Raw genomic sequence first — 12,292 nt, 5'->3', positions numbered from 1 at the left:
AAATGGGACTGTGTCAGCCGTCAGCGAGGCCAGCCTTGCTCACGCGAGGGCAGTCCGTGTCCCAGCCACAGGGATCCTCACACATCCCCACCCCAAACACAGAGCCAAACAACTCTTTGCTCAACTGACCCAGTAAATCCTGGTACCTCGCCTTCCACTTGGAATATTCCCTTCCTCCCAGCCGCAGGGCATTGTATCCACCCTCGATCCTCGCACACCCCAAGGTGGCCCCCAGGTCGATCACATGTGCCAGGAAGCTGTCCCACTTCACTAAGAGAGCGTTATGAAGCCTTGGGGCAAGCAGAGGGGACGGGGAGGGAAGGAATCTACCCTGTGCCAGTGCCCAACCTTCTCCCTGCCCTTCAAGGCCAAGCCTTCCACTCCCCTCTAGCAGTCAGGGGGGTTCAGTCTCTGCCACCTGTCTCACAGTTGCCTCTGCAGCCACACCCTCTACTGCTGTGCACACATATGCCCTGACACACACAGACAGACATGTTGCAAGAGGTGTGTGTATATGTCTGCAAGGGTACAGACACAGAGGCACAGGCATTTGCATAGATACGCAGGCATTTGCATACACACGCAGGCATGTGTGTGCTGTACACACACATCCACATATACGTTATTCCCATTCACATAAACATCGGCAGGTACACAACTTACACGTGCAGCCTTGCACTGACGCACAAACACATTCTCATGCACACATCATTCATATATGCACCAAAGCACAATAAAATACACACAAATGAGCATACTGCAAGGCACACAAACATGTGTGCACACACATGCGCCTGTACATGTGTGAACTAAGCATCTGCTCTAAACACATGCATGGGCACACAAGTACAGACAACAAACTGCGTGCACACATGCATACACAAACATGTGATATTGTCCACACACGTGTATGGACACATAAATATGTGCACACAACACAAACATGTGAATACAGTCATGGATTCAGTGAGTGACCTGGCTGAGTCTATAGATTCCCAGGGGCAAGGCTTGTACATCATCATGCTCCCAGCACTGCACATAGGGTCAGGCGTCAATTAGAAGCTAAATCAAATCTGTTCAGTTGAGCTTCTGAATTCATCATCATCAGGCTCCTGAGCAGATGGGATGCAAAATTAGGAAGCTTTGAGGCACTTGCAGGAAGTTTCTAGAGAAATATTGCTCTAACTGTAATCCATGAACCAGTGTCAGTCTGTAAACTGTGACTGGTCCACATGAATAAGCAGTATGCACCAGAATGTAGATCAATTACCTACATCCTTCATGGAGAAAGTCTTACTACCAAATACTGCACGAAGGTACATTGTAGATTTGCAAGCTCCTGACCTCACATGGGCTAGTAACAGAGTTCGTGGACTGAACTCTTTGAGTAGCTCTTGCTCTAGATTCTAGATATCAGCAGGCAATGGCCCTTGGGCCAAACGGCTGCCTGCTTTTGTAAATAAAGTTTTATTGGAACACAGCCATGTTCATATATTGCCTGTGAGTGTTTTCACTTCACAATGGCAGAGTGGACTATTAACAGAGATGGCAAGACCCACAAAGTCCAAAATATTTACTCTCCAGCCTTTGAACAGAAAAAGTTAGCCTTGAGCAAGCCCTATCCATTCTCTTTCCTCCTTGGTGTAAAACGAGTGCCAAGCCAGGTGGCCTGGAGTTTTCCTTCTGACTCAAATTTTGTTGTGGAAGGCCTGTGGCGGGAAGCTGGCCCAAGCTGGGAAGTCCTGGGCAGCGAGACCAGCATGCCCTCCTCGCCATCGTCTTCCTACCAGGGTTGCGGACTCCTCTGTTTCAGGCTCTGGTTCTGGCTCTGCTTCCGCCTTGGGCTCTGGTTCTGGTTCTGCCCGGTCCTCCTCCTCCTCCCTCTTGGTCTTCTGAAGGGTCCCTGGGGGTTGAGGCAGCACCCTCTGGACCCAGCCCAACATCCTGACACCTGTAAGAGATGGTGTCCTTAGATTTCCCCCAGAGTGCTCACAGTTGCACCCATTTGGGGGCTGCTTTTGTGGGTTACACATTTTCTTTTTTTCCCTCATTATATTTTAAAATGGCTTTGCAGTTCTACCTCCAAGTATTTAAATTTAGAAATTTTCAAATTCACAAACACATAAAGAAGTTGGTACAATGGTGTTGCAGCAAAAGACGATAAACACCCAAATATTCATCAGTAGGAGATGGGTTATTAGAAAGTATCTAAATGTTTATCTGTAGGAGGGGTGCACATTAAAGAAATTACGATACACTCAAAAATGGAATATTCTAGAACCATCAAGAAGAAAGACGCTAACATGGGAAGATGTACATGATCTGGACTCCAGTCATGAGCAAATCAGTTAAACTCTCCATACCTCAGTTTACTTGTCTGTAAAATGGGAGTATTAATGGTATTTGGTGGAGGTGATTAGGAGGATAAAACACACTGATAAGAACAGTGGCTGGCACACACCGAGGGCTTAGTAAACATTGATTGTGCCTATTAATTGGTGTCAAGCAAAACTGTGGAATATCTGCTCATTATCATCCCACTATAAAAAAGATTTTAAATACATGATCAGAAGCCTCTGAACAGAAAATCTGCTTTGTTGAAGATAAAATCAACCTATTTTCATGACTTAAAAATGCTTAAGATAGGGCCTCCCCGGTGGCGCAGCGGTAGAGCGCTGGGTTGCGAAGCTGTCCGCAGCCTCTGTGGCGCCGGTTCGATCCCCGGCTGCTCCCCGGCCACCGGAGGAGGGTCCCACATGGCGCGCAGACCTCTCCTGCCACCCGCTGCTCCCCTCAGCAGTGTACTTCAGTCCTTCTGCCTGCTGTGCTCCCCGCTCTGGCTCTGGTGAATCCTCTCACCCTCCCGCGCTTCTGACTGTACCCAGTGCTTGTATAAATAAATAAATCTTTAAAAAAAAATGCTTAAGATAGAATGACAGTTAAACCCCCTTTTCATGGTTCACCGTGATACTTCAGGTTCAGTTTCTGGTATCATTTCTCTTCCAGGAATGGGAAGCCCAGGCCCTTATAACTACATTCCTGCAGGGTATCCTGGCTGCTGGCACCACACACGTCAATGCCCACAGCTCTGAGCCCGGGAGAGCGCTTTCAAAGCAATGACCAACACGGTGAGCCCTATTCCTGCCCCAGCGATGGGCAGCCAAAGCATTGCTAGAGAGATTCCTTGTCCCTCTTCCACTAGGGATGCTGGTTCCAGGTTTAAAAGGCGAGCACAGGGCCCAAGATCCAACCCAAGAGCCCAGGTTCTGGCCACACTGTCTGCCCTTCTACGTGTGGGACAGAGCTCGGGTGGGGAGTCAGATCTCTGACTCGGCCTCCAAAAAAATGAACATGGGCTAGATACAAGCCCTCTGGTCTTCCATTTCGCTGTTGGGTTGAGGGGTACAGATGCAGTGATTTCCCAGGTTGGTAGAGCCCCAGGTCACACGTTGAGGGTGGCAGAGAGACTGGCCCAGGCAGCCCTGGGCAGCCCTGTGAACTGAAACAGTGCTAAGTGTTCTGCCCATGATCACACTCAGCCTCCGTCTCCCCACTTCCTCCCGGCCTTAATAAAGTCATCACTGTTTTCACAGGTAAGGAAATGGAGACACAGAGAGGTCACTAGACCTGCCCAAAGTCACACAGCCAGCAAGTGGCCAAGCTGAGTTCATACTCGCGTCTGGAGCCCCACACCTACCCCAGGGTACTGGCATTTGCCTGGGACTGACTTCTGCAAGCCAGTCCTACAAATCCTTTCTGGTTTACCTTTCCAAACCTTCTGGAAATGGCTAGGGGAATTCTTCCTCATTCCCAATTGTTCTTCTCCCAGACTTGGTCATTTTCTCCCCAATGGAAACGTTTCCAGCTCCTTCCCAGATTTTTGTCTTGCCCTTGCTAAGACCACGCTGATGAGGGAGGTTCAAGTGGGAAGCAGCGACTGAGGGTGGCAGCCCAGGGCAACTACAGGGCTTGGACCACCAGCCTTTCAGAATGTTCTCGGGAGCTGGTGAAAAAACAGATTCGAGGCCCCCAACCCTCTGGTGGGCCTGGAATCTGCATTTCACAAGTTGCTCTGAAGACTCTGAAGCACACAAAGGTTTGAGGCCCCTAAAGGGAGATTCCCCAGCCTTGCTGGGTTCTCCAGGTCTAAATGCTAGAAGGAAAGCTTGGGGTCAAGCCGAGTTCCACCGAGTTACCTGTTCAGGTGCCAACCGCCAGTCAGGAACTGCCTTCTCCCTGCCCCTCAAAGCCGGCCTCTCAGACACAGGAGATTACTGGGCAGAAGCCGGGCCGTGTGCAAAGGATTAGCAGGTGCCCAACAGAGGTGGTGGTGGAAGAAAGGAGGGCAGGCTAAGGGGGCCACCAGGGATCTGGGCCCCAGGAAGGAGCCCATGTTGCTGGAGGACCTGCCAATGTGCCAGGGGCCTAGCTCCCTACATATCTTGGCCAAGACACAGAGTGACTTATGAGACAATGAAAGTTCAGAGTCCCCATGCAAATCTGAGAGACTCCTCCAGGTGGCAGGGGCTTATCGAGTCTCAGTCAGCAGTGGCAGGAGCCACACATCAGCTTCCAGCCCCAGACCAGACCCTAACAGAGCCCCTTGGCCCAGTGTCTTCTGCAGGCCTGTCTTGGGCTGTGGTCCCAGATCTGGGCCTTCAGGAAGAATCCAGGGACTAGGAGGTGACCAGTTTGGATGAATCTCATGTGTATCTATATGGAGGAAAAGAAACCAGGGTTCAAAGACCCCAACTGTCCTTGTATACAGAGCCCAGAAGGGGCAAAATTAGCCTGTCTTGCCCAAGGCTGCAAACATAGTAAAACTTTTCTCTTTAAAGCAGTGGTTACACTATGTGGTAAGGGAGCAGTTACCTCGTACAGGGTTTGAGGGTTGTAACTGGGAAGGGATATCTGGAAGCTTCTAGAGACTGGCAGGGCCCTATTTTTTGCTGCCTTTAACATGCATCTATTTTTAAAACAATTTTACTAAGGGATGATTTATACGGCATAGAATTCTCCTGTTGCATCCGCAATGCAATGTGTTTTAGTCCATTAACTGAGCTTTGCGAGTAGCTCCACCTAGTTTTGAAAAATCCCTTTCACCCCAGTAACATCCCTCCTGCCCAAGCTCAATCACCCCCAAAACCCAGGCCGCCACTCATCTGCTTTCTGCCTTTAAAGATTTGCCTTTTCTGGACATTTCAGATCAAGAGATCATTTATGTGGGACGTTTCTGTGCCTGGCTTCCTTCCTTGAGCAAAAGAGATTTGAGGTTGCTCCACACTGAAGCGCAGATGGGGCATCATTTTTCGCTCTCAGGAAGTTTCATGGTCTAGATATACCACGGTCTGCTTAATCCTCACTAGTCAGTGGACACCTGCGTTGTGTCCACTTTGGGTTATTAGTGATACTGCTAGGAATATTTGCATGCAAGCCTTTGGGTGAGCTTTTTCCAGTTCTCTTGGGAAGATTCCTAGGAATAGAATTGGAAGGTTAGATAGTAAATTTAGGTTTCACTTTTTAAGAAAGTGCTAAACTGTTTTGCAAAGTCGTACTTCGTGTCTTGACCTGGGTGGTAGTTATACAGGGTCCCGCTTTATAAATTATCAGTTACATTATATTTGTATGCACTTTCTGTATTTTGCTATATTTTATGATCTTAAAAGATTTAAATGTTAACTTAGGGGGAGGGGTGGGTGGAGTCAAGTCTGGGAGATTTTCCTGATGGGTGGGGCTGGGGTTGCTGCTCTGGCTGGATGGACCAAATCCTACATGCTCTCACAGTAGCACTCCCAGTCCCATCAGGCTCAGCACCTGGGCAGGTGTATGCACAGCATAGGCCAATGTATGCAAATAACTTAGACTTTCCCAGGGTTCTCTCACTGGTGCGGGAGGGGGAATCCATCTCCAATAGTTATGATCAGGGTGGTGGGCAGGCCTAGGACTTCAGGGGGCTGGGCTTAGACACTCATGACCTTGCTTTGCGGGAGGAAGGGAGAGAGGGAGGCTGTAGGTCTTCAGGGGACAGGGATTGGAGTATCACCTGCTGCTAATCCCTGTCCTGCTGAGTCCACCAATCTCCCTGATCCCCTTATGCTGACCCTGGATACCAACTCTCAAAAATCTCCATCCCTGGAGACCCAAGGGCTGGCAGGAGTGCCCTCTACCCTGGGCTTTATAGGCAGGGGAAAGACCCCCAGATCACAGACAACCGTTCCTGCTTAACACAGTTGGGGTCTTAAAACCCAGAAAAAGTAATTAGCCCAGGGCCACACGGCCTGCTCTGGCCAGCCTAACTCGGCCACCCCCAGAGAGCCCCAGCTCTTGACATGTCTCAAGATGCCTGCCTAGGCTGAAGCTGGGGAGATAGCAACCTTGGGGAAGGAAGATGGGGTGGGGCTGGGGGTGGGGGGCAGTGCACAGGACCTCTGGCAGCGCCTCAGAGCATGAGGTTGCCAGGGTTGCGGACTACAGGGTGCCCTCACAATCAGGATGTAAGGGGCATTGTCTTTGCAGAATGTTCCTTTATTCTCTGCCTGCCTCACAAGACGCTGGGCCCCAGCTCATCTCCCTCCCCCTTCTCCCCACTGAGCTGGCAGAAGAGGAGAAGATCGGGATTCGCTGCCCTGGGTCTGAAGCAGGGAATCCTCACTTCCCTCTTGGTTCCATTTCTCTGTCACTCCCCAGGCAGGCCTGCCCTGGAGATAGCTTCCCAGCCTGTCGTGGACTCTTTCTCCATGCTCCTCCGGGGCCTGAGTCCTCCCTCCTCCCTCCTCCTACCCCCTGCCACCTGCCCCACCTCCCCTCTCACTGGGGGGGTCAGAAAGCAAGCAAGCAAGCAAACCGAGTCCACAAATTTTTGATAAAGTTTAAATGACTAAAAGGCTCCTGGGAATACCTGCCTTTTAAGGGGAGACACTGGGTCACCAGCCATGTTTTTCTGCTTCATATCTATCAAGTCTCTCCCTGTCTTTAAAACTTTTCTCTGCCTCCCTCCCTGTAGAATTCTGAGTAAATGCCAGATACCTTAGCTAAGGCCAAAAGTCCATAATTAGTTACCCAGAGGTATTCTGAGCTAAATTCTGAACCCGCTTGCTGCTGATGCTTCTTCCTGCTCAGTATTTAAGAACAGACTCAAAGTCACCTCTTGTGACCATCCTGAGAGCCCCCACCCCGGCCTGGCCCTGCCCCCTGCACACACACCCTATACTGATGTCTGACACAGAGATCTTAGCACATCCTGGCATGTGTCGGTGTCTGAATGTCCCTGATACCACAGGCGGAGCTCCTGGTATACAGCAGGTGCCCAAAAAGTGTTGGACACGTAGACGAATCAGCACTGGTCAAGGCTGCATTCCCACATAAAAGGGTGTCTGGGTGGCCTGAGCCCCAGGTATGCTTTTTTTTTTTTTTTTTTTTTTTAAAGATTTATTTGCATTTATTTATTTATTTATTTATTTATTTATACAAGCACTGGGTACAGTCAGAAGCGCGGGAAGGTGAGAGAATTCACCAGAGCCAGAGAGGGGAACAGAGCAGGCAGAAGGACCGAAGTACACTGCTGAGGGGAGCAGCGGGCGGCAGGAGAGGTCTGCGCGCCATGTGGGACCCTCCTCCGGTGGCCGGGGAGCAGCCGGGGATCGAACCGGCGCTGCAGAGGCTGCGGGCAGCTTCACAACCCAGCGCTCAACCGCTGCGCCACCGGGGAGGCCCCCCAGGTATGCTTCTTAGTGCCTCCTGCTCCGCAGCCATGGCCCGCATCACCGACCTGCAGCCCTTGGCGGACAGCTCCACCCACGTGTGCGCAACCCCGGTCATCCTGCTCCCGATGCGCAGGCGCAACCAGCTGGCCGGTGTGAAGCATCAGCTCTACCACCCGGCCCTGCCCACCCTGCGCCGCATGGACATGGACTCCGTCAGAGGCTGCCTTTCCGATGAGCACAGCCAGTCCACTACCTACTGCCGAAAAGGTCAGGCCACACTTGGGGTCTTTGAGGAAGGGGTGGGTGGTTTTGAAGAGAGAGGTCTCCCAGAAAAATCCATGAGGGCAGATGACGGGCCTAAAGGGACCAATGCAACAACCCTTTGTGGACTGAGAAGCTGGGGCATGCAGGCAGGGGTGCCACGCTAACATCCAGGTTCAGCGTGGGATACTGTGCTGGGACTGCAGGGGAATGGAGGGCATTCCAGCTAGAGGGAAGAGCGTGCGCAGAGGCCTGGAGGAGGAACACTAGGTGAGGTGTTGGGTAACCCTGAGAGGCTTGGCTGGACAGCAGGCAAAGAGCAGGTGTGGCGGCTGCAGATGGCAGCACAGCTCAGGGAGAGAGCCCTGTTGCTAAACTCAGGGGCCTGGACTTTCTCTGGAGACGACTAGGAACCGGTGAAGACTAAGCAGAAAAGAGGTCTCGGCCTGGGAGGGAGGGTGGTTGATGAGGAAGGCAGCCCAGAAAGACCAGAGGTGCATCATAAATCCAGAGGTAGTGGGGGGTACTTGGATCACTGGGAGAGACCGCAGGCTTCAAGAAGTGATGATGTTTGACCAGTGGGGAGGGTTTTGGAAGGTAAGAAGGAGATGAAGTACAGGGGACAACACTTCTTCCTCCTCCCTCACCCTCCCCGCTTGGTCCAGATTGCTAGGGGAGTTTACACTGCTAGGGGGAATGGCCCCTTATCTGTAAAACAAATGGCGATATTTTCTCATTTGTTTTCTGACTTCTCTTTTGTTGATTTTGCATGCATATGTTCTTTTTTTTTTTTTTTTGTGGGACCCTCCCCGTGGCCGGGGATCGAACTGGCGCTGCAGAGGCTGCGGGCAACCCAGCGCTCAACCGCTGTGCCACCAGGGGAGGCCCAATATGTTCATTTTTATGTAGCCAGTTGCCAAACTTTTCTCTAAATCTAGCAGATTTTGAGTCGTAAGGCCTTCCCTCCCCCACCCCCAAATTTCTAAAGAAATGTACTTGTGTTTCCTGCTAGTACTTCCATGGTTTCGTTTGTTTACACTGAAAGCTTTGATCTATTTGGAGGCTATTCAGTTGTAAACGCGCACAGTAAAAATCAACTTGAGCTTATATGTTTTCAGTTGTGGAATATTTCAGAAGGATAAAGCAGTGCGGGTGGGCCCAAGCCCTCCTGCGTCCCAGGGGCCACTCGTGCTGGAGCCGCCTCTTCTTCCTTTTCAGATGAATTTGACAACGCCTACTTCACACTCCTGGGAGTCCCCAACAAACCCCTGCAGTGCTTGGTGAGTATCCTTTGCCCCAGGCCTTGGGTTTGCTCAGGGAAGGGGCCAGGAGGGCCCTGGGCACCCACCGAGTCCCAAGCTCCTGGGATCCCGGGTTCTGCACCCGGTATTTCCTCAGCCACTGCCTTGCCCCCCACCCCTGTCTTTCCCATCTCCTTCAGGGGCTTCAGGGCCCCCTCCTTCAGATGAACCGAGAGCCCACAGCCTAGGGGTGCTGTGGGTTTGCCCCCCGCCCCCCAAGTTTCTACACCTGCCTCCACGGTCGTGACTCCCCTCGCCCTGGCAGGACATCACACAGACTGGCCGGAGGGTCCACGACAGGTGCCGCGAGGGGAGGCTGGTGCCCATGGCTCCGGGCATCAGCAGGGTCGACTGGCCCTGCCTCACGAGCGCCATCGAGGACTGGTCCCACTTTGTGTCCTCGGCTGGCGAGTTCAAGCTGCCCTGCCTGAGCAACAGGGGTGAGTCCACCCCGCGGAGGCGGCCCCAGGGCTCTGGGAGAGCCTAGCGGGGTGTCCCTGGAGCTGGACCCGAAGCCCAGACCACAAGCCCAGGCACATGGGGGAGGAAGGGGTGAGGTGTGGGAAGGTGGGGGTGACATGTCAGGGGTGGGCCCTGGCAAGGAAGCAGGAAAGCTGGGGGGCAACTGGGGTACTGATATAGCAGGCAGGGCTGAGCCAGGCTGGGGGACCTCCAGGTGATGTTGGTCTAGAGGAGGGGACGGGGGTGTGGTCCGGTCCCCAGGAGCCACCGAGGCTGGCTGTGGGACTCGGGAGCAGGGCCTGGGGCGGGGCTAAGGCGGACCGGGCGGCGGAGGCAGGGCTGGCTCGGGGGACAGGTGTGGGGCGGGGCTGCTCGGGCCGGGCCGGGCCGAGCCGGGCTCTCTCTGCGCAGTGCAGGGCTTCAGCGGCTACGCGGTGCGGCACCTGAAGCCGGACGTGACCCAGAGCTGGCGGGTAGGGGAAGGCGTCGTGCTTACCTGCACCTGGGGCCCGGGGGATTTGGGGGGAGGGGTATCACCCACACTGAAGGGGTGACACCGGGAGGCGGAGACGACACCGTGAGCGGGATCTCCCGACCCCAGGGCCTCTGCACCTCAGAGAGCACTGGGGGGTTTCGGGGGGCGGGAGAGGGACTTGGGGGGCCCCCGGCTCACCCACTTCCTTATCCCTTTCGCTCTCCCCAGTACTGTCTCAACCAGAGCCCCAGCCTGGATCGCTACGGACAGAAGCCCCTGCCTTTCGAATCCCTGTAAGTAAAGCCACGGGCCCCGAACCCCGTACCCCGGGGCGGTCGGGTGGGGTCTGGGCCGCCTTCGCCAGCGCACACTCCGTGGCCCTTGAAAATATGAGACCTGCGAAGAGTTGCTTGGCTCCGGGACACCGCAAGAAAATTGCACGAAATTTCAAAATGAGTAATTCCTCCTTCCCGGGGCGCCCCGCAGCCAGCCCCTGGCAGCCCCGCGTGGGGAGCGGGGCGTTGCGGGGGAGCCGAGGGGCAGGGACCTTCTTGCGGTGGGGTGGTGGGAAGGGGGTGACCCCCGACGTGGGAGTCAGGTTCCGGGAGGGGGTCGCCACTGCCCCCACCTCGGACCCCCGCTTCTCTGCCCGCAGGAACGCTTTCCGGCGCTTCGGCTCCTCCTACAGGTAGGGGCGGGCCCCGCGCAGGTGTGGCCGCCGGCTGCACACGCACAGCCGCCTGGGGGCGCCACGGATTCTCACACAACCTCTCCACCCACCCGCAAAGCGCACCCCCTACCCGCCCCCCGCATGGGAGGCGCCGGGAGGGCTTTACCCTCCTGGTTAATGGGGAGGGGGTGGGCGTGCCCCACCTGATTGGGCTCAAAGGAAGCCAAAAGGGGTTACCTGGGAGGAGACCTGGGGCCGGAAGAGTAAGCGGGCAAAGAGGAAAGGAGATGGAAGCACCGAGAAACTGCCTCGGGGTATGGGTGGGTGGTGAGTTCTGCAGCCAGTGCTCCCCGGGGAGTGGGGGAAGCCGGCTAGCCCCTCCACCTCTCCAGCCCCACCCCTGCGCTACCGCAGTCCCAGATTCCTGGGTGCCACCCAAACGCTCCACGCTGTGGTTGCCACCTCCGTGCCTGGTGAGCTTTCCTTGTTCCTTCTCTGCTGGAAAACTCTTGGGTAAAGCCCTGACAGTCCAGCCTCAAAACCCCTGCACCTGGTCACCCCTTGGACGCCCCCCTCACCCCGACCCGCAGCATGTGGACTACTGCCGTCTCACCCACCCAGCGCGCACACAAGAATGATCTATATTTTTTTGTTTTGTTACTATATACTGCCTGCCAGAGTAGGTTTGCTAAATGATTTAAAAAAAATGAGTCAGGCATTACATGATGGGGAATCGGTGGGAGAAAAGGATGAGGCCAACTGGAAGGGTGCGGGGAAAGTCAAACAGTACAGCTTTGAAAATACATGAAAGGAAATAGGGAGCCATGGAAGATTCTGGAGCCATAGAGAGACAGAATAGAAGTTGTGTTCAGAGCCTTGAGGACAGGAAGGTGAATTTGGGGGAGCAGCCTAGGGAAGAGCAGACTGATTTCCCGCAGGCCACCTGGAGGCCCTAACTCACTTGTTTTTCTCCACAGTCGTGTCGACTACCTGGTCCCATGGCATTAATCTGCGAAAAGGAGATATGGACCCCGGGCTGCTGGACCATGCCACCACAGGCTCCCCAGCAGGACAAAGGGTGTATGGTGGCAGCTCCCTAAGAATACAGCCTGTTTGGAAATAAACCTAATGCTCCCAGAGGGAGGCACCAGGCTCGTGTGTGTGTGTGTGTGTGTGTGTGTGTGTGTGTGTGTGTGTGTGTGATAGAGACTGACAGAGGTCAGGACCTCAGGATGACAATGTCTTACTCTTACATGTCCCTGTCAGCTCCTGCAGTTGAAAGACATCTAGTGATCCCAGGTAGAGAGTCAGGGTCTAAACCCCAAGCCCAGCTGGGGATGAGGTACAGAGGCAGGCCTGCAATTTGGGTTTTCCTTGTGCCTCCTGCCCCCTGGAGGTAGCCCCACAGCCAAGCCTCTCC

At 54.0% G+C, this 12,292-nt stretch overlaps 2 protein-coding genes across 4 annotated transcripts in view; one reads left to right on the top strand and one right to left on the bottom strand.

Moving 5' to 3' along the window:
• CNGB1 (cyclic nucleotide gated channel subunit beta 1) overlaps positions 1-1,953 on the bottom strand; it is a 58,521-nt gene extending 56,568 nt beyond the window's left edge. The window contains exon 1 of the mRNA XM_054697504.1: positions 1,788-1,953. Within this exon, the coding sequence (XP_054553479.1) occupies positions 1,788-1,943 (156 nt within the window). The 5' untranslated portion in view covers positions 1,944-1,953. The remainder of the gene's footprint in view (positions 1-1,787) is intronic.
• Positions 1,954-6,540: 4,587 nt separating this feature from the next.
• Positions 6,541-12,018, top strand: TEPP (testis, prostate and placenta expressed). 3 transcript variants are annotated; one of them, XM_037518136.1, is made up of 9 exons: positions 6,541-6,630; positions 7,280-7,393; positions 7,749-7,970; positions 9,183-9,244; positions 9,531-9,705; positions 10,144-10,200; positions 10,431-10,495; positions 10,858-10,890; positions 11,850-12,018. In XM_037518136.1, the coding sequence occupies exons 3-9, from the start codon at positions 7,751-7,753 to the stop codon at positions 11,970-11,972; spliced, it is 735 nt and encodes a 244-aa protein (XP_037374033.1). In that variant the 5' UTR covers positions 6,541-6,630; positions 7,280-7,393; positions 7,749-7,750; the 3' UTR covers positions 11,973-12,018. The 3 variants fall into 3 exon arrangements, with proteins under 3 accessions (XP_037374033.1, XP_037374035.1, XP_037374034.1); XM_037518138.1 differs by having other exon boundaries at positions 10,139-10,200; positions 11,850-11,917; XM_037518137.1 differs by lacking the exon at positions 7,280-7,393.
• The last annotated feature ends 274 nt before the right edge of the window (positions 12,019-12,292 follow it).

This window comes from Talpa occidentalis, unplaced genomic scaffold, assembly GCF_014898055.3.
Source record: "Talpa occidentalis isolate TD23 unplaced genomic scaffold, MPIMG_talOcc4v2.1 talOcc4.17, whole genome shotgun sequence".
Taxonomy (NCBI): Eukaryota; Metazoa; Chordata; class Mammalia; order Eulipotyphla; family Talpidae; genus Talpa; species Talpa occidentalis.
This window is presented reverse-complemented; position numbering and strand designations above follow the sequence as displayed.